The sequence below is a fragment of the Melopsittacus undulatus genome, chromosome 4 (genome assembly GCF_012275295.1).
Source record: "Melopsittacus undulatus isolate bMelUnd1 chromosome 4, bMelUnd1.mat.Z, whole genome shotgun sequence".
NCBI classification, from domain to species: Eukaryota; Metazoa; Chordata; class Aves; order Psittaciformes; family Psittaculidae; genus Melopsittacus; species Melopsittacus undulatus.
The window spans coordinates 112589687-112612369 of NC_047530.1; the positions used below are offsets into that span (position 1 = coordinate 112589687).

Here is a 22683-nt window from a genome sequence, read left to right on the forward strand (position 1 = left end):
ACTGTTAATAAGCCACTGATCAAACATTTGGAAGTCAGCAAGCGTATCATTGATTGCCTGTATTACTCACTACTATCCGTACAGTGCATTCTGTATGACCAATTTTAAGATTATATGAATAGACAGTTTCACTTATGTAACTTAAACCACCTTTTTTATACTGTAAAGAAGCACAATACATTAGCTGTGTTACCTGATGAAGTGCCAAAAATTGGCTTGTTGAAACTGGATCAAATTGCTGAAAGCATTCAACCATTTCAAAACTAGCAGTAGCCAATATATCAGTAATATCATGATTGAATGCAATACCCATGCACTGTAGCAAAGCTTCACTGGATTGAGAAAGATATTTCTGAGCCAACCTATGTTCCTTCTAGACAATGAAAAGAAAAAGTTTTAATTAAAATACGTATTCATATTCAATATTTGTTATACATTTACAGATTACCAGTGTGTTAGAAAAGTATCACATTTTCATGACTAATTCTAATACTTTTTCTCCTTTTTAAGGCATTTATTTAATAGATGAACAAAATAGGCGAATATGGGTTAATTATTCAGCGGACACCAACATCTCTTATACAATATTAAAATATAAATGTTTTACTAAGACACTTTCTTTAATATAAAACGTGTATTTTGCTTTTAAATGCAGGCAGTGTGACCCATTCAGAATGAAGGGATTTTTCTGTCAGTTCTCAGTACAGTTGTTTCCATTAACAGTTAAATGTATTTAATACAAATAAACCCACAAATCTCTTATCTCATGCATTTACTGACAATACTAGCAACACAAACTGAACATTCCCAGTTCTTAGTGTGACTTGAACTGCAGTAATTAACAGATTATCAGTTCACCATACAACGTAACTTACATTACAGAAGAAATTTACAAATGTTTAGTGAGAGAAGTTACTTCTGTGTTTGCTCCCAGTCTGGAAGATGTTATGCTCCCTTAAAAAGGCATGTCTATGAAGCAGAAAGCAAGCTGACTGTTCATCTTGCCCTGGCTGCTACATGCTTAATCAGTGGGAAACTCCTGAAGGAGAAATTCATTCTGGGAGCAACTGGGAAAGCTCAGTCAGGAGCCACCATAGCATGTACTGAGGGGCAGCATGGAGACACACAGCAAAATTGTGATAGAAAGGTGGGGTTTTGAGGGGCTGTTTTGGAAGATTTTTTCCTTTTGTAGATCAAATGCATATGACAAACATTTCCATTATCAGTTCAAACAGAACTGACAAGTTAAGTGATTAAACTGATAAATCATTATTCCATAAAAGAGGAAGCATTCAGTGGTAACACAAGCATATTCACTAATATACCTTTAACTCTTGCATTTTCTTCCTATACTTGTCATATTGGCATTGATCAGTTGGTAAAGTGCTGTCAGTCACTTCCTTTTCACTGCACTCTACTGAAGTCAGGGAAGTTTTTGCCATGTCTGATTTAGCTTCTTCCTACTCACCACAGTATCAGAAAAGAATAATTAATCATTCCATTAAGTATGGCTGGCTTCATTTCTGTTGTGAAAGTCTAGGTGAAGATGGAACTCATCTTAAAATAAATAATCTCACTATATGATCCCTTGATGGTGAGAGATTTAGCAATATTATCAGGCATCAAAAATGTTTAATATGTTCTGATGAGAATATGACCAACAGAAACTAAAAAAGCCCCCATGCAAACTCTAAGATTTTTATTTTCTGATATTTGCCCTCAGTTTCTTCTCAACACTTTATCGCTGAATTTATAATGACTGAACTTTCCTTTTCTTCCATGGTGTTTTCACTACAGCACAAAAGGAACGTAGAAATCTGAGCTTTTAACCAACCATAGCCCTTTAAGACATTCAATGACTATTTTCCTCTCTTTTTTGAAGATACTGTAATTAGCACATTTCAGGATTGCCTACAAGATGATGGCAGGGTGGCAGAAGCATTTTTCTGAAATTACATGGTTCAGTATCCATTTTCATGCAGTGTGTAAAATCTAGCTCTAAATAAAGAGTTGTGTTATACAAATGCATATAAAAATATTGTGGCAGACAAACTTTACACATAGGAATAAATCTGAATGGAGAAAGGATTGCATACCATAACATTTGGCTTCCAGTAAATCTCTGAATGCACAGGATCTATGCTAATGGCAAGTAAATGAAGAGTTTTTCCAATGAGATAAAGGCATTTGGATTTGATGTCAGGACAGCCTTTACAAAGATTCTGCACATTTGCTAGCTGAGCCAGTGCAATATGGCCCACAGCGCCTTCCATACGCTTCCAGTCCTGGTAAAATACCCATTTGTGTTTATTTGCCCACATATACAGAAACATACTTCTTAAAAACAGGTAACACATATATTTATATACATACACATTTGTTAAATGTGATCTGAACTCGTTTAACTATAAACGAGTTGTCTTTAACAGAACAATTGATAAAAAAAGTACACTGTAACATCCATAAGCAAACAACAACCAGTAATGAGGAAAACATGGGATAAGGGGAGGGTACTGTGGAGAACACTGGGGATACTGAGCTTTCCTGTAATAGCATTTCCTATTGACATTGTCAGAGACAAAATAATGGGCAAGGGGATGCCTGATGTTTTTATTCTTTTTTTTTTTTGCTGGAAAACTACATGAGTAATCTGGGGACCCATTTCCTCAGTAGTAGAAGTTCTGCTATGGAAAAAGTCCTTAGGAAACTTTTTAATACCTTTTGTATGCAAATCATAGGACTAAATATTTTTTATTACCTGTTCTATTGGATCATCTTCACTAGTTCCCCTGATGAATGCCTCCACTATTTCATGAGGTGATGCTTCTTCCACTTTTTTAAGCCTTTTCTTAGCAATAACAAGATGAAAAATATCCAGAAGAATCTCTACAAGATTTATTTTCCTGTTGGCTAGTTGCCTCATTAATGGGATACTAATACTGGTAGTCTGAAATACAAAAGAAAGGAAGGTAGAATTCTAATTTTAAATATTTTTGCAGCTTTACATGATAAGAAGTTAGAATGTTGAATTTAACTAAAGAGGCAAACATATCAACAATATAATTTCAACAGATCAGAGATAATGCTATGAAGATCTTTAATTTAAAAGATAAAGTTCAATGTCAAATACACTTTAAAGCAATCAAAGTGGCTGCACAGAAAAAGAGCAGCTGCGGTTTCGCTTTTCACATTTATGAAACTGGTACAAATAACTGATTCCAAAGGAATTGCCAATGTGTGCACAAACCCAGGATTTTAATATTCATGGTTTTGGCAGCTGCACAAAAATACTTGCTCCTTAAAAAAGGCAAAGCAGAAAAATAAAGCTGGAGGTGGGCTGATGCCAACCTCACGAAGTTTAACCATGACAAGTGCAAGGTCCTACACCTGGGTGGGAGCAATCCCAGGCACAGCTACAGGTTGGGCAAAAAGGAAATTCAGTGCAGCCGTGTGGAGAAGGACTTGGAGGTGTTGGTTGATGAGAAAATGAACATGAGCCGGCTGCAGTGTGCACTCACAGCCCAGAAAGCAGCCGTATCCTGGGCTGCATCCAAAGGAGCGTGACCAGCAGGTCAAAGGAGGTGATCCTGCCCCTCTGCTCTGCTCTCATGAGACCTCACTTGGAGCATTGTGTGCAGTTCTGGTGTCCTCAACATAAAAAGGACATGGAACAGTTGGAACAAGTCCAGAGGAGGCCACGAGGATGCTCAGGGGACTGGAGCACCTTCTGTATGGAGACAGGCTGAGAAAGTTGGGGCTGTTCAGCCTGGAGAAGAGAAGGCTGCGTGGAGACCTCATAGCAGCTTCCAGTATCTGAAGGGGCCTACAGGGATGCTGGGGAGGGACTCTTCATTAGGGACTGTAAGTGATAGGACAAGGGGTAACAGGTTGAAACTTAAACAGCAGAGGTTTAGACTGGATAGAAGGAAGAAATTCTTTACTATTAGGGTGGTGAGGCACTGGAATGGGTTGCCCGGGGAGGTTGTGAATGCTCCATCCCTGGCAGTGTTCAAGACCAGGTTGGATGAAACCTTGGGTGATATGTTTTAGTGTGAGGTGTCCCTGCCCATGGCAGGGGGGTTGGAACTAGATGATCTTGAGGTCCTTTCCAATCCTAACTATTCTATGATTCTATGATTCTATGCTAGAGTATAATAATGGCACACACCAGCAAAATGGGCTGCAGGCTTTCATTACCCAAAATACACTATTTTGAAGACAGGATTTCTTCATTTACATAATGTTCTGTGTAATCTTCTTTTCCTTCCCAGAAATGAACACCTTATTGTGGAGAATTTTAAGATTGTGAAGATATTTAGCAAATTAAAAATACTTCCAAGTCCAGATTTTTTCTTTGTAACTATTGGATAATTTTTAGAATGAAATAAAATTGTCAAAGACCAAACAAATCCTCTCATTTCTGCTTTGCAATGTTTCCTATAGTCAAACAATGCCTATCATTACAGAGAGGTAATCTAATTTGGGGCTTCCAGGAATTATCCCAAAATGAGTGAATGCACATCTCAATATAATCTGTTTTCTGTGAGCAGGAAGGGAAAAAAAAAGCTACCTCATGAACTGCAAATAAGCACCAAACATGCTGAAACACCTCCTCAGTTCTGGATACTGCCCTCTGAGCTAAGTTGTAAGCATCTAGATAGTGACTATGTATTTTTAGTTCATTTCTTTCCTCCTTGGCAATCACCCTGAAAAAGAACCCCAAACAAAACACCAAAACAACTAAAGTAAGAAGGTGTTAATTTTTATGGTATCAACACTACTGAACATATATACTAAAACAGATTAATAAGATTAAATATAAAAAATAGATTCATTTTGTACATGTGTCTTCTAAATGTTGAAATAGGAAAAGTGAACACATTATTTTCTCAAGGTCTTATTCTTGGACACTACTGCTGCAATGCAAGAAGATGCCAAGACACAAAGAGAAGAAAGGCAGATAATGTTGTAGACTGCATCTTCACCAGGAACAAAACAGCAGAATAGCCAAGTACAAAACAACTCGGTCATTTTAAGGGGACATCATGGAATCAACTGAGAGTCAAGACACACCATGGTTTGCACTTTTGCCATTTCAGGAATTTCCGGAGGAACATTTCAACAGTAAGAATTGTAAAAGCCTATAAATACTTGAGAATGATTAGTATAGGTGCCAAAATGCCTTTATGAATGGGAAGACAAAAGGCTGACTTGGAGACTTTGATACTTTGGTTTGACTTCAAAAACACTACAAAATCATTAGTACCAGGTAAGATGAACTCTGCCTCCAGTGAAAAGAATTTTTCATTCTAAAGTATTTTTCTGAATACAAAATACATCAGGAAAGCAACTAGATGTGTAACACCAAGATATAAAACCTGACAATATTGTCTGCTCTTCTCTGTCTTTAATTAGGCTATAAAAAGAATACATTTCATAGACTAGTTAAATAAAATTTTTCAGCAGAAATAGAATCTTACCTGTGAATATTTGCACACTGTAGCAGTATCTCAGCACTGCAGACTTTATGCCCATAATGACTAAAGTCCTTCGCAATTTGAACTAATTTCTTGTAAGATTCCTGCAGCGTATGTGGCAACTGACAAGACTTACCATTAATTGTCATACAATCTTGGGCATAATGTATCTCAATAAGTGTTTTCCTAGGAATAAAAATCAAATACATGACAGCAGTCAGAAAGCACAGGCTGTGTTTGAAAACAGACATATTTCTCTCTCTGTTCTCCTTTAAATTACAAGAAATCTAGAAAAAGCCTCTTTACTCTTTAACTCTGTGGTCTACAAGTCACAATAGGTCCTTAAAAAAAATCAAAATACTATATTTTCAGATTCAAATTGTCATGCCATCTGTTCCATGTACCTAATTATTCGATTTGCCTAGGCCTAGCCAGTCTTCTAACTGTAGTTAAACTAAAGAGGCTGGTAGTCCTCCCTTTCTAATCCAAAAGTTTCTGGAAGTGTAAATATTACATAATTCTCTTCTCCTACAAACATATTTTAAGTTCTTTGTGCTTGGATTTCAGTGTAAGCAAAAGACTTCTTGGATCACAGTGAGGAGACAAGTAAGTGAATACTGCAGACTACAGTAGTGCTGTGGGAATATCTGTTCTCAAACAGATACCTCTGCATAGGCAAATGTATCTTGCTCCTTTGGGTAACCTACACCACAAACTACATACAGTAGGTTTTGGTATCTGAACTAGCTTATCATTTTAACAGGTAGTAGGGCTACAAGAATGAAGGAATTGAAAAGAAATTTAAAGTAAGAAATCAAAAAAAACTATTAATTACTTAGAAGAAAAATATTTGAGAATCCACAGACTGCACCATACTAAACAAAGATGAATGGTAAAAATCACCATAAACATACAATGTAGCTGCAAAGTAGAAGCTGTGCATATTTTAATGAAAAGACAGTTACCTGGCTTCAAGGGATGTAATTATAAAACCCAACTCTGATTGTCTGTTAGGTCTCTTCAGTAAAGTAGATCTGAGTACATTTACAGTGTGTTCCAGTATCTCACAAGCCTGCAGGTAACATCAGAAATCTCATAATTCTACTTTAAATGTCTGTGTATAAAATCAAACATTCATTTAAAAAGCTTAAACTTTGTGCAGAACATGTTGAGTATCCTTCCCCAGTATTCCCTGAGATGACTGATTCTTGACAAGTGTGTGTAAGTTTAGAAAGTATGAGTTATGATCACATTGAGATTTTTTGATGATTAAGTGAATGAAGCACATAAACACAAAGACAGAAGATGAAGCCAGACTCATCTTAGACATACATACCAAAAGAACGAGGAATAACAGACCCAGCTTGAAAAAGGGGAATTCTACCACCCTCATGGTAATTTTTTTTAGGAAATAACAAAGGCCCAGGAAGGTTGTGGAATTTCCATTCTTGGAGATGTGAAAAATGGCAATATAGGGCCCAGAGCAACTTGATTTAGCAGTAAGGTCAGATTTCACTTCTAAATTGTCTCTCCTTTGCTGGGGTTGGACCAGATGACCTTCAACCTAAATAGTCAATTAATTCTGTATTTCACATGCATCTTCTTAGGAACAGATTCTTGCATCCTTACTTACATATTAATCCACAGGTACACATTAGACTACAAGAGTTTTGTCAACTGGGGATGTAAAAGAAGTCCTAAACTAATAGTTTTGAATGAAAAAGTCCCTAGATGATGGTCCAAACCTTATCTACAGATTTGTCCTTATTAAAAAATTCTGCTGCAGCAGTTATGTTGATCAAATTATACAGAGGAATAAAAAAATCCAACTCACACATTTCATTAACAGGTTTACTGGCAAAAACTTAGTAATTATTCTCACTGGTAATCAGATATTTTTCCTTAAACAATTGTAAATGTGAAGTGAGCCCAAACCAAAATCATCCAAAACAGACTCGCATAGATTACCAGTAAAGGACATACCATCACAGACACAAGAAGATTACATTTACACTGAAACTCATGAAAGTTAAAGGTTGAACAGTAAATGGATATTTTAATGTTAAGGGTTAAATAGGAAATGTTTTTCAATAAATATATGTATTATACTTACAACAGTATCTGTCAATCTAGAAATAATATTTGTAACACTATTTGAAATATTTGAAAAGGAAATACATACTAGGAAATAATAGTGAAAGTTATATTCTGTATTCAATATGGAAAATGTATTCATCCATGTTAACAGAATTGTCTTGAGTACAAGATGGGATGTAGTTACACATACTAGATTACAATTGCTCTTTCAATAGAAGGACACACAGTTTATAATCACAGAATCACAGAATCCCAAGGGTTGGAAGGGACCTCAAAAGATCATCTAGTCCAATCCCCCTGCAAGAGCAGGGAAACCTAGAGTACATCACACAGGAACTTGTCCAGGTGGGCCTTGAATATCTCCAACATAGGAGACTCCACAACCCCCCTGGGCAACCTGTTCCAGTGCTCTGTCACTCTCACAGTAAAGGAGTTCTTCCTGAGGTTAAGGTGGAACCTCCTATGCTCCAGTTTACACCCATTGTCCCTTGTCCTATCACTGAAAAAAAACTAGCTCCATCATCCTGACATCCACCCTCTACATATCTGTAAACACTGATGAGGTCACCCCTCAGTCTCCCCCAAGCTAAAGAGACCCAGCTCCCTCAGCCCCCCCTCATAAGGGAGGTGTTCCACTCCATCATCTTTGTGGCTCTGCACTGGACTCTTTCAAGCAATTCCCTGTCCTTCTTGAACTGAGGGGCCCAGAACTGGATGCAATATTCCAGATGCGGCCTCACCAAGGCAGAGTAGAGAGGGAGGAGAACCTCTCTTGCCCTACTAACCACAGCATTTCTAATGCACCCTAGGATGCCATTTGCCTTCCTGGCCACAAGGGCACATTGCTGGCTCATGGTCATCCTCCCATCCACCAGGACCCCCAGGTCCCTTTCCCCTTCACTCCTTTCCAGCAGGTCAACCCCCAACCTGTACTGGTACATGGGGTTGTTCTTCCCCAGATGCAAGACTCTACACTTGCCCTTGTTGAATTTCATCAAGTTTCTCCCTGCCCAACTCTCCAGCCTGTCCAGGTCTCGCTGAATGGCAGCACAGCCTTCTGGTGTGTCAGCCACTGCTCCCAGTTCAGTGTCATCAGCGAACTTGCTGAGGGTACACTCGGTTCCCTCATCCAGGTCGTTGATGAAAATATTAAACAGCACTGGTCCCAGCACCGACCCCTGAGGGACTCCACTAGTCACAGACCTCCAGCTGGATTCTGCCCCATTGACCACAACTCTCTGCCTTATTCCTTTCAACCAGTTCTTGATCCACTTCACTACCTGATCGTCAAGCCCACACTTCCTTAGCTTATCTATGAGAATGCTGTGGGAGACAGTATCAAATGCCTTACTGAAATCAAGAAAAACCATGTCTACCGCTCTACCATCATCCCTCCACCTAGTTACTACACCCTAAACTTCTGAGGGTAAAATCTCATTCCTACTGGCCTGCAATTGTTTGGATTTTATAATTAATGTTTGTTGAATGTGCAACAGAGAAAACATTAACTGTATTTAACACCTATTTTTAATTCTACTGAAATGCAATGGTGACAACATTTCTCTTTACTGAGAGGCACCAGTGCTGAAAAAACCCACCACAACCAAAAAACTTCCTTACCATGCTTTGTTTTCCTTCCTTATCTTCTTCTAGAATTGCTTCTATTAGACTAAGAGTACTGTTGTACCAAAACTGTTCATCTCCTCCTAGAAGCTGTGCTTTCTCCAGGAGTGCTTTAGCTTGTCTGTGTTTTTTTTCCAGGTTAGCCAATACAGCAAGTAAGTACAAGCACCTTGACACATCATATAGGGCTCTCAATTCCTAGGAAGAAAGACACATGACCTACATACAAACGATCTACTACAGCTATTCATATTTACTTCTATCATATTTTAGAGTAAACTTATGAAGAGGCACACAAATAAGAAGAAAATTGTATTTCCTCAGTTAACTGTAGAATTTTCTTGTTATGCCATATATTGCTTTTTTTTTTAAAAAAAGCTTCTACTTAATATAAAAAATGTAAAACCTTCAAACAGACTTTCTATTTCTTTATATTTCTTCTATCTCACAAGCAAAGGGAGCTATTTTTCTACTATTATTCAGTAGGTATATATCTGCTGTAATTTGTCAGTGTCTGATGAAGAAATGTAATGATGAAAATTTTTTTACTGAACTGGGATCTAGATACACAGAGCTCCAGCAAATTTACAGTGCTACTTTATGCTTGTTATAAACTATACACTAGTAGTATGCAAGAGACAAATGCAGTGTACAGTATAGATTGTACACTAGCATACAGACACACAAGATACTAGTAAGAAATTGTATCATTAAAATTATTGTTCTCCCTAATCTCTTTTGAAATTTCCTCAGTGTACAATACTAAATTAATGCTTTAAGAAGACAGATATTACTAATGACTATATTATTAATTACTATTATTCACAGCATTCATGATTCATGCTAAATAATCACAGATAGTTTTTATTTACATGAGAATAATTATTGTGGAATAAAAGGATAACAATTAAATTATTTTTTTAGAAGTACAGGATTTATTGCAATAATTATGTTTCAGCAACCCATAGAACCAAGAAGAGAGCTATAATGAAGGACAGTGGATATAGAAAGAATATCTTTTATCTTTATATAGAAAGAATATCTTTTAATATCTCATAACAATGAGATGATGTGGATTTGTTTGATGGAACATATGGACACTTATTTAGATCTGCCAGAATTCTGAGTCACAGTTTCAGTGTCAATGGCTGTTTATAAAAACACAGTTAGCAGTAAAAGAGTAATGAAATTCAAAATTATATAACTAGACTGTGAAATGATCAAAATGTTGAGAGGATGGAGCTAAATGCTCTCTCTGTCATGAGCAAATCTTGAATGTCCCTAAACTAATTTTAAAAACAAGGTTTGGATATACATACATCTACCAAGGTCACTGCAAAGCATACAGAGGTGCTGACACTACTTCACAAGTTGAAATAATCTTCAGACAATTCCCATAAAGCTGGCCTTAAGTGCCATGTATTTAAATGTATGCATTAGATATGTTGAAACTCAAATCATAGAATGACAGAGGGTTGGGGCTGAGGGAGCAGTAAGGTTTGATAATTGCAATTTGATTATTATTATGAGGAACAACTGCATCAAAATGAATTTTTTTTCCTACATATTTTAGTAATGTTTCCTTTTCTATTTTATTTCTGATGTACCTGTGCTGCAGCATGGGCCTCTGAAAGCAGAAGTCTTGCTGGTTGATACAAGCCTAGTTGGATTAATACTTCAGCTTTTTCTATCCACAAAGAAGGGAAAGAAAGTGCACTCAGTCCTTTCCCTGTTGCTTTATTTAACTCAAAAACCTGAAAAAAAGTATTACACCTTCATAAATTTCAAAACTAAACTAGACAGATTACAAATTGTTATTACATATCATACCAATTCTTGATATACCCCACAGTCCAGTTATATTTTCTAACTTTGAAATTCAACTTTGTATTACAGGAAAACCAGGTTTTCTTTGTGATTTAGATTTTATTAGTTGAATGCCTTTTGTGGACATGCTATTAAAACTAATTTTAGAACACACGAACTGCTTCAGATCTGCTACTGTCATGAAGAAGTTGATTCTTGGTAATAACTAAACAAAAAAACTATTTGCAAGACCTAAAAAAGGTGACATGAGGGGGATTAGAAATTAGAAAATGATACTTTACATGCACAAGAATAGAAAAAAATATACAAATAGAGCAAAGTGATATGATAAAAGCAGGGAAAGAATTGCCATAATAAAGAGGAAAGTGGAGATAAGTTTGAGAAATATCAGTAAGGCAGTTATCTTCCCAAAGAGACAGAAAAGACAGAGCTGAAATATTTGCATGCCTTTAAAACAATATGTCTGAGGGAGCAAAACAGTATGCAGTGATATAATGGAGAGAGGAAGAAGACAATACTGAGGCCAGTAGTGAATACAATGCTTTTTCACTTCTCAGTCTTTTCCACTGACTTGAACTAGTCCCAGATTCCATTTGTAGAAATATAGTTGTATTTTATATTAACACAGATTCTATTCTTGTTCCACAATACAAAATCTACGCCAGGCAAACTCCACTCACAGCTGGTGCCTGCCGGCAGACTCTAACTAGTATGCAGTTTTTGTGTTGGTGTATTTCTCAAGTATAAAATTACATAGAAACAAATTCGCAAGTATATGAAAATAACAAGTGAAGCATAATTTATTAAAGTAACTGGAGTAGAAAGAAAAACCTTTTTGTTTGAAGTAAGGATATTCTTATCCCTGCTACCATTCTGCTGAGCATTTTCAAAAAATGTTTCTTTTTCTTCTGTCATAGTATTTAAATTTTTTTCTTTTTTCAGTGCAATTTCTTGCCTACACCTAAAGCACAAGAAAAAAAAAAGTAAATTCAAGTATATTTTGAAATATTTCACTATGAAATATTAGTGTGTTAGTCATCTTCAACAAACACTCACTCTGCGGATAAAATACAAACCAATCTTGCACAGAATTTTAGGACACAGCTAATGCACCACATTTGTGTTAAGACATCATGGGGTTTAATTTTTTTTTCCCCCCAAGAACACTTATCAAGTGTAGGAAAAAAATCAAAAACGAAATACAGCCTCTATAGCGAAAATACATACATTGCCTGTTCTAATTCACTAATGTAGGTTTCTCCAGCTGCTTTCTCATGATACAAAGATGCCTGATTCAGTTTTAGGTCTGAACAGATCAAAGCTATTCTGAGAATAAAAAAAAGAAATTTTTAGTAAACAATCAGAATCTTTCATACATTGCTCCATCTAAGCACATTCTATATAAAGAGCATACATTCCACATTTGTCAATCCTACCTTCTTATGTCTTGATTAATACTGTCAATAACAAAAGGTGGAACTGAAATTACACAATGACAGAGGTCATAGAATCACAGAATGGTTTGGGTTGGAAGGGACCTTAAATATCATCTTATATAATCCCTCTACCATGGGCAGGGGCATCTTTCATCAGATCAGGTTGCTCAAAGCCCCATCCAACTGATCTAGAATACACATTTGCAGGGATATGGCATCCACTGGTATCCCTAGCCTATCCATCAAATGCGTAGCTCTCTAATTCAGTGGCAAAAATGATGTAGTAAAAGTACAAAAATAATTCAAATACAGTCTCACTATAGCATGCAAAAAATCCCATACACGTGTTTGTGTTAACCTCCTTTTGTATATTGAGTAAAGAGGAACATGTTCATGTATACATATCTGACCAAAAATCAGGTCATAGATACAAATAAAATACCATGAAATAAAATGAAATCTTGAAGAGTCAACAAAAAAATTTGGCTGGCAAAGCTTGGCTGCAAATCCATTTCCTATTAGAAAATCGGTTTTAGTCTTGTTGAGTAGTAATTCAGTAATCGATTTGTAATTAAGATAAACATGCTGACCTTTGTATATAGGAATATTTATCTATTCCATGTGACCTATTTCACAAACTATTGGGAATTAAGCGATTACTGCTTATAACTGTTACTTATTAAGCAAACATTATGCAATACCTTTCAAAAAGCATGACAAAACATTTTAACTAAACCAGCAATAATTGGCCATTGCATGCATATAAAATATTTGTGACTCAAATCTTTTAGGACTAATCTTTCATAAAAACAACAGAATGTTGGTCACAAAGGCAAATCTCTATAATAGAGAATGAGCTTACTGGGGATACTTACGTGGGTTCATAAGCTAAAGTATGTAATTTTGATGAAAGATGGGAGTCTTTCTTTTGAATACTTGAAAGACAATAGTTTCATTGAAACATTTTTGGACTTTGCTTTGTTCAGTTCCATAACAATGAGGCATTTCAAAAATTATTCACATGAAAGTGGTTTGAGTTCATAATCTTGTACACCTTTCTTTGTGGAGAACATGCTTGGTAACTGGTAAACTTAGTGGCTTTAATACCACAAGCAAACCAATTCATCAAAATTCTATTAAAATGTATAAAAAAGAAATTAAAATGAATAAAACCCATAAAAATATGAAACAGTAAATCATCAAAAACCTGTTTACTATTTAGTGAAATATTAATGAATTGTTTGTTCCATTCAGTTTCTCTTTTATTGAAAATAAAGGATACAAACCGAAGGTGATAGAGATCAGACAGACTTCGGCATTCCACAACTTCATTAGCAATAACTTCCGCTAGCTGCAAGATGGGAAGAATGAAGTGGGGACAAAAAATTTTCTGTAGTTCTTCAGATAAAAGGTCCATAAAATACAAAGTGCAAGTCTGGAAAAAAAAAAGTTTAATTCAATTAGTATAAACTTTATTTTGTAGGGAATAAATTTAAATTTAAATTGATGATTCCATCTTCAGTTCCAAATTTTAATTAAAAAATAATTTAAATAATTAAACAAACATTCAAGCTGAAAAACCAGCCAGGTACACAGGAGCCAGTACAGGTATTCTGTTAACATTTTTTTAATGTTAATTTCAGCGTGCAGAGGACAGACTAACACTTTCTGACCTATTAATGAATACTATGACAAGGAAGGATTTCTGACCGCTATCTGAACATAATCTATCACACAAATAGAAAAAATAAACCACAACGCAGTTCCCTGCTACTCGCTTTTTCCTAAATAATAAGCACTCTAGGATTCTGAAGAGTATACTTACAGGTTTTGGGAAATTATCCCAGTTAATACCGTAACTATTTGTTTTCTGTTTAAAAGTATCTCTGATTTCACTGGGACAGTCATAATAAGCCCATTCTTCTACATTTGCTGGTAAGGTATGAACTGACCCTTTCCCTTTAGGCTTCTCTTTCACAACAGAAATTTCAACCTATAACAAAAAAATAAGGCCCAATTGTCATTCTTGTTGGTATAAAGCATTCATATAACATAAAAAAAAACCCCTAAACCAACATTATCTACTCAATATCCTTTAAAGTTTGCGTGACTAGACCTCTAGATGAAGAACTGATTTTTACAAAACAGTACTATTTTGATCAATGCAACAAACAAAAGAAAAGTATCTGTAAATTTATGACCTCTCAAGTCCATGCGATCAAGAGTGAAGGTATGACATAGAGACACCAAGAGAAATTCTTCTCAGGTTATGAGAGCATTTACAAGAAACAGAAGCATTTGTTAAAACAAGTAAGCCCAGGGAAACATCTCTTAGAAAGAGATGATTGTTTTAGTTCCACAGGAAAGGGTTCTTACATGTTTCTTTTTTTCCTTCTCTCTTTTAGGAGCAATTACTGACTGTACCTTCTGAGGAGCTGTAAGTGGGGAAGACTTTGATAGTACTTTTGTAATAGGACCTGATGCTGACAATGATACCTAGATAAACAAATAATTACAGTTAATTACTTTCAATTTCCAGTAATAATGTCAATTTCTAATAATAATGATTATTCACTGTAACTCGCCATCTACAGCTATTAACAATTGCCATGTACCATGTTGTATTTGTGTAAGAGCTTTCTTCAGAAAACTAATACTCGAGAAGCCCCTAGAAGCTTGTGTTATTTGTACAAGCATTTAGAATGATCATGACAATGCAATTAAGCAGCTGAATATCAAAAAATGATATCACTTTTGTGCTAAAATACTACTGCAATTTTTTAAACCTATATGGTTGTGAATTGAATTCTTTTTTTTAAACTGCTACTTTAGATTGCTTCATCTTCTGCAAGGGACAAATTTCACATCAAAGTAATCTGGAAGACTGCAGAGAGCCACTCTGTTCTGCTTCTGGATTAGTCTATAATGCTACTAATGAATGTTACATTAAAAAAAAATCTAAATATTTAAGCATATGAAAGCATCCATTGAAAATTTCTCTACACACTTGGCTTCTACACATGCATGGCTTCAGATTTTACCTAAAATTTAAAAAGCACATTAATTTCAGAAGATTAATATATTCTGCTGGAAGGATCAGGAGTAACAAATAAAATATGAACAAAAAATAATGCTGGAAGCTGCACAAGTTGTGGAATTTTCAAGTTAAATGTATTTTTAAAGTAAGAGCCAACTAATCTGGCTGCAATTATTGAAGTTTTTGAGAACATTTTAGTGTCTTCTGAGTTATTATGGGAGTACTAACACTAAAAGCCTGCTTCAGAAATGGACATCTGCAGTCAAGTCTGCTTTATTATTTACTCCCAAACAAGGTTAAGCTGTTCTGTAGTGCTTTTGTTCCTTTTGTACCATATAGTTGTTCTTTTTCTCACAGTACTGTTCAGCTGTATATATGAGTTCTTATAATTATTGCCATTGCCCTAAAACTGGCACTGACAGCTGCATTAACTCTTTTTAATAGTCTATCCAAATAGCAATACTCCTTTCAGATATTTTTTTCTCTAGTAAGACACTCAGTCAAGGTCATGGCATTAAAAATTATATTTATTTAAATCTGAAAAACACCAACATTCAATTTTTTCAATTCCTGTCTTCCATCAAATGTTAAGAGTCTGAATTGACTTCACAATGAATACTTGATCATATATTTATATATATATATATGAGAAACTTGTTACATGACTAAAAATTGCAGATCTAGTTGGAATAAAGCTACGTAGATATATCCTATTTATAGTGCTACGATTGTCTCTATAAGATTTGTGTCATTACTATTATCAAGTGTAGATTTAGTCCCTTCAAAGACTTATTCATATTTAATGTATAATTGTTTTCCTATGTTTTCTGCTGTGATTTCCAACAGCCTTTTAAATTAGACATTCATATCAATAAGAAATGAAATAGAGCAGTTTGACTTGAAATGCTGTAACAATGCAAAAGGGAATAGAATGTAACAACTGGTAAACACTGCTTGTCTATACTTCTCAAAACCTGAGAAACGAATTTGAATTTAACTATGTCACACAATTCCTTTCAGTCAAAATGACAGCCCCCTTGATTCAGGCTAAGTGAAGGTCTGTTTGTAATCTAATTACAGATTCCTCAGAACTGTCAGCAATGCCTTCAGCATGTATCATGCCACTACCAAGATCCTTTAACAAACTGAAATTACTAAATTTTCAAGTCTTTTGCATGAAATGCATGAACATACTGCGGAGAAACAATGGGCCACTTCTATCCTTCATGTCTCTTCTCCATTTTCCTGAGAGAAACAATCTTTTTTAATCCTTAACCTGAGAAAATATGCCAGCTATACCACAAAACAGGAAATTCTAAAACATCATGCACATAGCTGGCACCATAATTACACAAGATAACTTGAAATATGCTGGCCACAATTTAATATAATTAATATAATATAAGCTCATAACAATCTCACCTGCCAGATACGGATGATACAAGCATATGCCATCAAACAGTGCTGCTGATGAAAAGGAGAACTATGACCAGAAATTAAAGCTATTAATGTCTGTGCTCTAAACAAAGCTTCCAACTGTTTAATATCACTCAGATCTTCCAAATTAATTTGGGGCATGGTATCATTTGCTCCAACATCTGTCTTCAAATTTTCTGTAGGAGAAAATTTTGGTATATTATCTTTTTCTGTTAAAAAATAAATAACATGTTCACAGCGACAGTACTTACAAAATATTTTCAAAAGTTAAAATTTCTGAATTTAAAATGAAAATATTTATGAAAAGCATTAAAATGGAAATCCATCTACTGAAGATGTTTTTCTTATAGTGATGTAATGCTACTCATACCATGTTTACAATGAATAATATAACAGCTATGTATATTAAATGATGTAAGCCTGACAGAGAAATTAATTCCACTGCAAGCACACTTTATCTTCTTGAAAATAAATCTGTGTGAAAGACAGTGTAACTTATTTATTTCAGCCACTTGAGAAGCACTGCAGTTAAGTCAAAATCCTCTTGATCTTCATGTAGTGGTTTCTACCTGACCAAAGACGAGATCCTACTTGCTGGTAGCCTAGCCAGCAACAAGCGTATTTGGCCAGCATTCATTTCCGAAACAGAAAGGAGCAATAATCCAACTACAGATGGGTCAATGTCAACTAAGTCTAGAACACAGCTCAAGCTCATCCTTATATCTGCAACAAGGTATTTTAATGGTTCTTGATGGCAACAACCAAAGATACTCTGCTACTCAATCCTCTCCTTTATGCTGTGTAATTCTAGTTACTTTTCAGTAAACTCTGAGGCTTTATGGAAATTCCAACTCTGCTTGAAAATCAGCTCAAAGCCAAGTAATTAGCAGATTTTCAGCTTGAAGTTAAGTACTATAAACACATGGTTCTCTTTCAACACCAAATTGATGCTCTACAACATAAAGCAGAGTGCAGTAACATAACACCTATTACATAGTCCAATGACTGTCACAAATTAAGTCACTAAAGTGACAGAGAAATCAAGTGAATTCTGAGCATGATTAACACTCTATAATAAAGTTAACACATGGTAAAGTTAGGGAAAGGGACAGTTCAGCAGATTAATTTTATTCTTTCATAATAAAAGATACAGATGGCGAGATACTGGTGGTCTGCAAGACGGGTAGGAAACTGGATAACATGCTGTACTCAGATGATCACGATCAATGGTATTTGCTCAGGTTGGGAGCCTCTTGGGATCCCCCAAGGACTGGTACCCATGCTGTTCGACACAGAATCATAGATCACAGAATATTTAGGGTTGGAAAGGACCTCAAGATCATCTAGTTCCAACCCCCCTGCCATGGGCAGGGACACATCACAGTAAACCACGTCACCCAAGGCCCTGTCCAGCCTGGCCTTAAGCATAGCCAGGGACAGAGCATTTACCACTTCTCTGGGCAACCCATTCCAGTGCCTCAGCACCCTCACAGTAAAGAATTTTTTCCTTAGATCCAATCTAAACCTCTAATGTTTAAGTTTCAACCTGTTACCCCTTGTCCTATCACTACAGTCCCTAATGAAGTGTCCCTCACCAGCATCCTTGTAAGCCCCTTCAGATACTGGAAGGCTGCTATGAGGTCTCCACGCAGCCTTCTTTTCTCCAGGCTGAACAGCCCCAACTTTCTCAGCCTATCTTCATATGGGAGGTGCTCCAGCCCCTGCTCATCCTCGTGGGCTCCTCTACTTGCCTCAACAGCTCCATGTCCTTCTTATGTTGATGACACCAGAACTGCACTCAGTGCTGCAAGTGGATTCTCATGAGAGTAGAGGGGCAGGATCACCTCCTTTGACCTGTTGGTCATGCTCCTTTTGATGCAGCCCAGGATACGGTTGGCTTTCTTGGCTGTGAGCACACACTTAAGCCAGCTCATGTTAAATTTCTCATCAACCAGCACCCCCAAGTCCTTCTCCACAGGGCTGCTCTGAATCACTTCTCTGCCCAAATGTTTTCCAGTACTTAAAGGGCAACTACAAAAAGGATAGAGGTTCTCTATTCACAAGAAGCCACACAGAGGAGACAAGGAGCAATGGGTACAAGTTGCACCCAAAGAGGTTTCATCATGATCTAAGAAATAAATTTTTACGGTGAGAACAATCTGTCACTGACACAAGCTCTCTCCAGGGATATGGTGCAGTCCCCATCACTGGGGATTTTCAAGGCACAGCTGGACAGGGTGCTAGAGATCTCATCTAGGCTCCCTCTCCATGCAAGATTGGACCAACTGACCTTCTGAGGTCATTTCCAACCTGAACTGTCCTATATTTGAATCTGATTTTTCTTATTCTATTGTTTCAGTTTCCGTTAAAAGTTTTGTAAAAAAATTCTCAAAATGTAGGCAGTGTGAGAAGTCCAGCATCATAACCAACCACACAAAGCTGGGTGGGGAGATCATTAAAGAATAAGTACAAACTTTAAAACACCATAGGACTGTAGAAAACCCAAACAAAACCACTAAGAGAAAAGCATGAACAGAATATTGATACTAGAACTTTGATCAAATGTATGATAAAGACACCGAACATTCACAGGTATATTTAAGCTAGTGTTGAACAAATGACAGTGAATATCAGAGAAAATACAGCCATTATTGTTCTTTGTGGTATCTAAGTTGTAAGTTAAAAACATCCCTTGCATTTGTTGCTGAGGAATTCCTCTGAAAGATACACACTTCTTACATACCTTCTTCTTGTGAGGACTGCGTAGGAAATTTCATATGTAGCAAAAGATCTACAACCCAGTCAAGAGGTTTAATAACATCATCACGGGGAAACTGGTTATGGTATAACCATTCAGCAAACTCAATCAGATAATCAACTTTCTGCCATTCATTTTCTTGTTTCTATAAAAGTAAGAAAGGAAGAGTTCATTTGTACTTGGCGATGTAAACTATCAAAATTCAACACTGTGCTAACAGAAGCAAAAAATAGTAATTCAACAGTGAACTGTTTTATTGGGATTACATAATCACTTATACTAAACAGAATGTAAGAGAAAACTCAACCAGATAATCCTTTCTTTAATTAAAACTTCTTGCAATTGGCTACTCTTAACCATTTCAATTTGGCAGGACTCAACTGAACTTTTACTGGATACCAAGATTCAACCACACACAGTTCTCCAACTGAAGAGCAATTTCAAAGTTATAAAAAGTAATGATCAAGTACACGGTATTCCTATCAGTTCCATTACAAACTTCACAGAACCTGCAATGACATGAATTACTTGAGAAACATTGTTCTACCAGCATCTGAGCATATGAACAGTATGAACAATAAACGGACAAACCTGTAAAACAGTGACTCCATTTTGAAAACAGCTTAACTGTCCAACAGTATTTCTGGAAGCTGTTGCCAAGTGATGCCACATACGTGACAAGTAATCTTCACTTTTGTCTCTGAATTTCTGAATATCCATCATAAAATCACATCCCAATCGTGCCTTCACTGCAACCATGTGTTTAAAAAGCAGGCTAGAAAAAGACAAAACAAATTGCAAGTTATTTGTATCTGTACACGTAAAGTGCCTTTGTGTGTAGCATACTAGTTAGTATGTCCTGGGCTCAGCTGAAACAGTTATTTTTCCCCTTCTTAGTAGCTGGTGCAATCCTGTGTTTCAGCTTTAGTCTGAAAACAATGCCGATAACACACCAATGTTCTACTTGTTGCTATATAGTGCTTACTCTAATTAAGGACTTCTCAGTCCCTCATGCTCTGCCAGTGAAGAGGGGCACAAAGCCAGGAGGAAGCAGAGACAGGACACCTGAACCAAACTAGCCAAAGGGGTATTCCATACCACAGAACCACAGTATAGAAACTGGGGGGGAGTCACCCAGGAGGTCTAGATCACTGATGGGTTGGGCTGGGTATTCGTCAGGGAGTGGTGAGCAATTGTACTGGGCATCACTTGCTTTTATTGTTGGGTTTTTTTTTTCCTTTTTTAGTTTTATACGTTCTTTCCTTGTTATTTCCCTTATCATTATTAGTGGTAGTAGTAGTAGTTTTGTGCTGTACTTTAGTTATTTAGTTCTTATCTCAACCCATGGGAGTTACATTCTTTCAATTCTGCTCCCCATCGCTCCAGGAATGCAGGGTGGAGGAAGGGAGGGAATGAGCAAGTGGCTGCATGGTTCTGTGTTACCTGCTGGGCGTAAACCACAACAGTCCTGTTTGACACTCAACATGGGGAACAAGCCCATGACTCTGAGGTTGTCTCATGCTCTACTCACTGAGCATAGTAAGTTTATAAACTGACATAAAAAGTCATAATTACTTGAATTCAGATGAGACTGTGTAGATAATTTAGTTTTCATTTAACACAAATGGGTTTACAGCTAGGAAAGAGTAAACATAGTATTTTCCCAACACAAAATAAAATAAAAAACTTCTCAATAATCAGGATGATTATTTTAATAAAAATAAGTCAATCAACTTACAGCCTGTGTCTTGTCTGAGGCAAAACTTGAACAGCTTCACTCAGGACTTTTAATGCTGTCTCCCAATCAGCTTTATCAGCATGTATGTGGAATAACAACCCATATAGGGAGGCTCTTAATGTCAGGTCTTCCTCAGCTCCTTTGAAGTATATTCAAATGCTATATTAATATACTGCGAATTAGAATAAATAGAGTACAAAATAGTGGGTTTTTTTAATCACCAGATGAAAAGAGGAAAGAACATGCCTGGGAGAAAGCATCCAGCTGACAACCCAATATTTTGAAAATCCTTTGTACTCCACTGGTGCAAAGGCAATATTTCCTTCTTCTCCTGAAAAGGCAAAAAAAGAAAAAGTGTGTGATTGCCTGCATGTGCAAATGTGTGCTGGGTGAGTGCAGGTAAGAAACCATCCATGTATTCCCCCCTTTTAGGAAAGGACTCGAAGCATGCCCTGAGAGCTTCAGAGCAAACCAGATTGTTTCTCTATCATCAGTACCAATCACTAATCACAAGCACACAGATATTCTTACCTGTTTATTTTTAGATTCTGCTTTAATTATACTCTCCAGAATTATTTCAGTAGGTTCTTTAAGCTGCTTTCTGTAACGTGGAGAACGTAGCAAACGTAAACATGCATTCCAGAAGTGTCTAGCTGCAAACATTACAAGGGAATAATTCCCGGCTTCACCTGCATACCTGCAGAAAGTGGAGCACACCTTAATGAAGGAAAGCTATCATGCTCTAGCCAAAACAAAGGATTTTACTTCCGCAAACACTGGGGTTTACCTGACCTAGGCACCACCATACATAATCTCGGAAATGAGTGGTTAACATATTTGCTTCATACAAAAGATATTTTCTGTTTTTGTAAACAAACCACCTTCAACCATTCAGCAGAAGTAGCAATAAACAAGTACCACATTGATGGGTTTACCGTATTTCTGTGTAATCTTCACTCAAGACCTTGAATTTTAAAAGTAGTTGATATCTACTCTAAATGTTCTTATGGCAATAATCTTTTTTTTAGCTTTCTATTAGGTTAATTTCTCACTCCAAAACCTTTAAAAATAGTACAGAACAATTATTAAAATGCTATGTATTTTGCATAGTACAGTACTACTGTAACACAAGAATATACCCCAAATGCCTCTAACTGCATTCAAATTATTTTGAACGTATTTCATGTAGTTGTTACTTTGAATTAACAAAATTTAGTAACTCTCTAGATTGTCATGCAACACAGTACTCACTT

At 36.3% G+C, this 22683-nt stretch overlaps 1 protein-coding gene across 1 annotated transcript in view; it reads right to left on the minus strand.

Annotated features, from left to right (window-relative positions):
- The window catches only part of CFAP46 (cilia and flagella associated protein 46), a 76057-nt gene that overhangs the window by 16546 nt on the left and 36828 nt on the right, over nt 1–22683 (minus strand). Inside the window, exons 24-43 of the mRNA XM_031044767.2 lie at nt 21962–22127; nt 21677–21761; nt 21431–21569; nt 20284–20467; nt 19678–19837; nt 16920–17143; nt 14821–14956; nt 14286–14419; nt 13747–13895; nt 12252–12350; nt 11856–11985; nt 10805–10951; nt 9195–9395; nt 6443–6549; nt 5481–5663; nt 4571–4706; nt 2759–2947; nt 2097–2285; nt 1326–1460; nt 194–373 (exon numbers count right to left, since the gene is read on the minus strand). Of these exons, the coding sequence (XP_030900627.2) occupies nt 194–373; nt 1326–1460; nt 2097–2285; nt 2759–2947; nt 4571–4706; nt 5481–5663; nt 6443–6549; nt 9195–9395; nt 10805–10951; nt 11856–11985; nt 12252–12350; nt 13747–13895; nt 14286–14419; nt 14821–14956; nt 16920–17143; nt 19678–19837; nt 20284–20467; nt 21431–21569; nt 21677–21761; nt 21962–22127 (3073 nt within the window). The remainder of the gene's footprint in view (nt 1–193; nt 374–1325; nt 1461–2096; nt 2286–2758; nt 2948–4570; nt 4707–5480; nt 5664–6442; nt 6550–9194; nt 9396–10804; nt 10952–11855; nt 11986–12251; nt 12351–13746; nt 13896–14285; nt 14420–14820; nt 14957–16919; nt 17144–19677; nt 19838–20283; nt 20468–21430; nt 21570–21676; nt 21762–21961; nt 22128–22683) is intronic.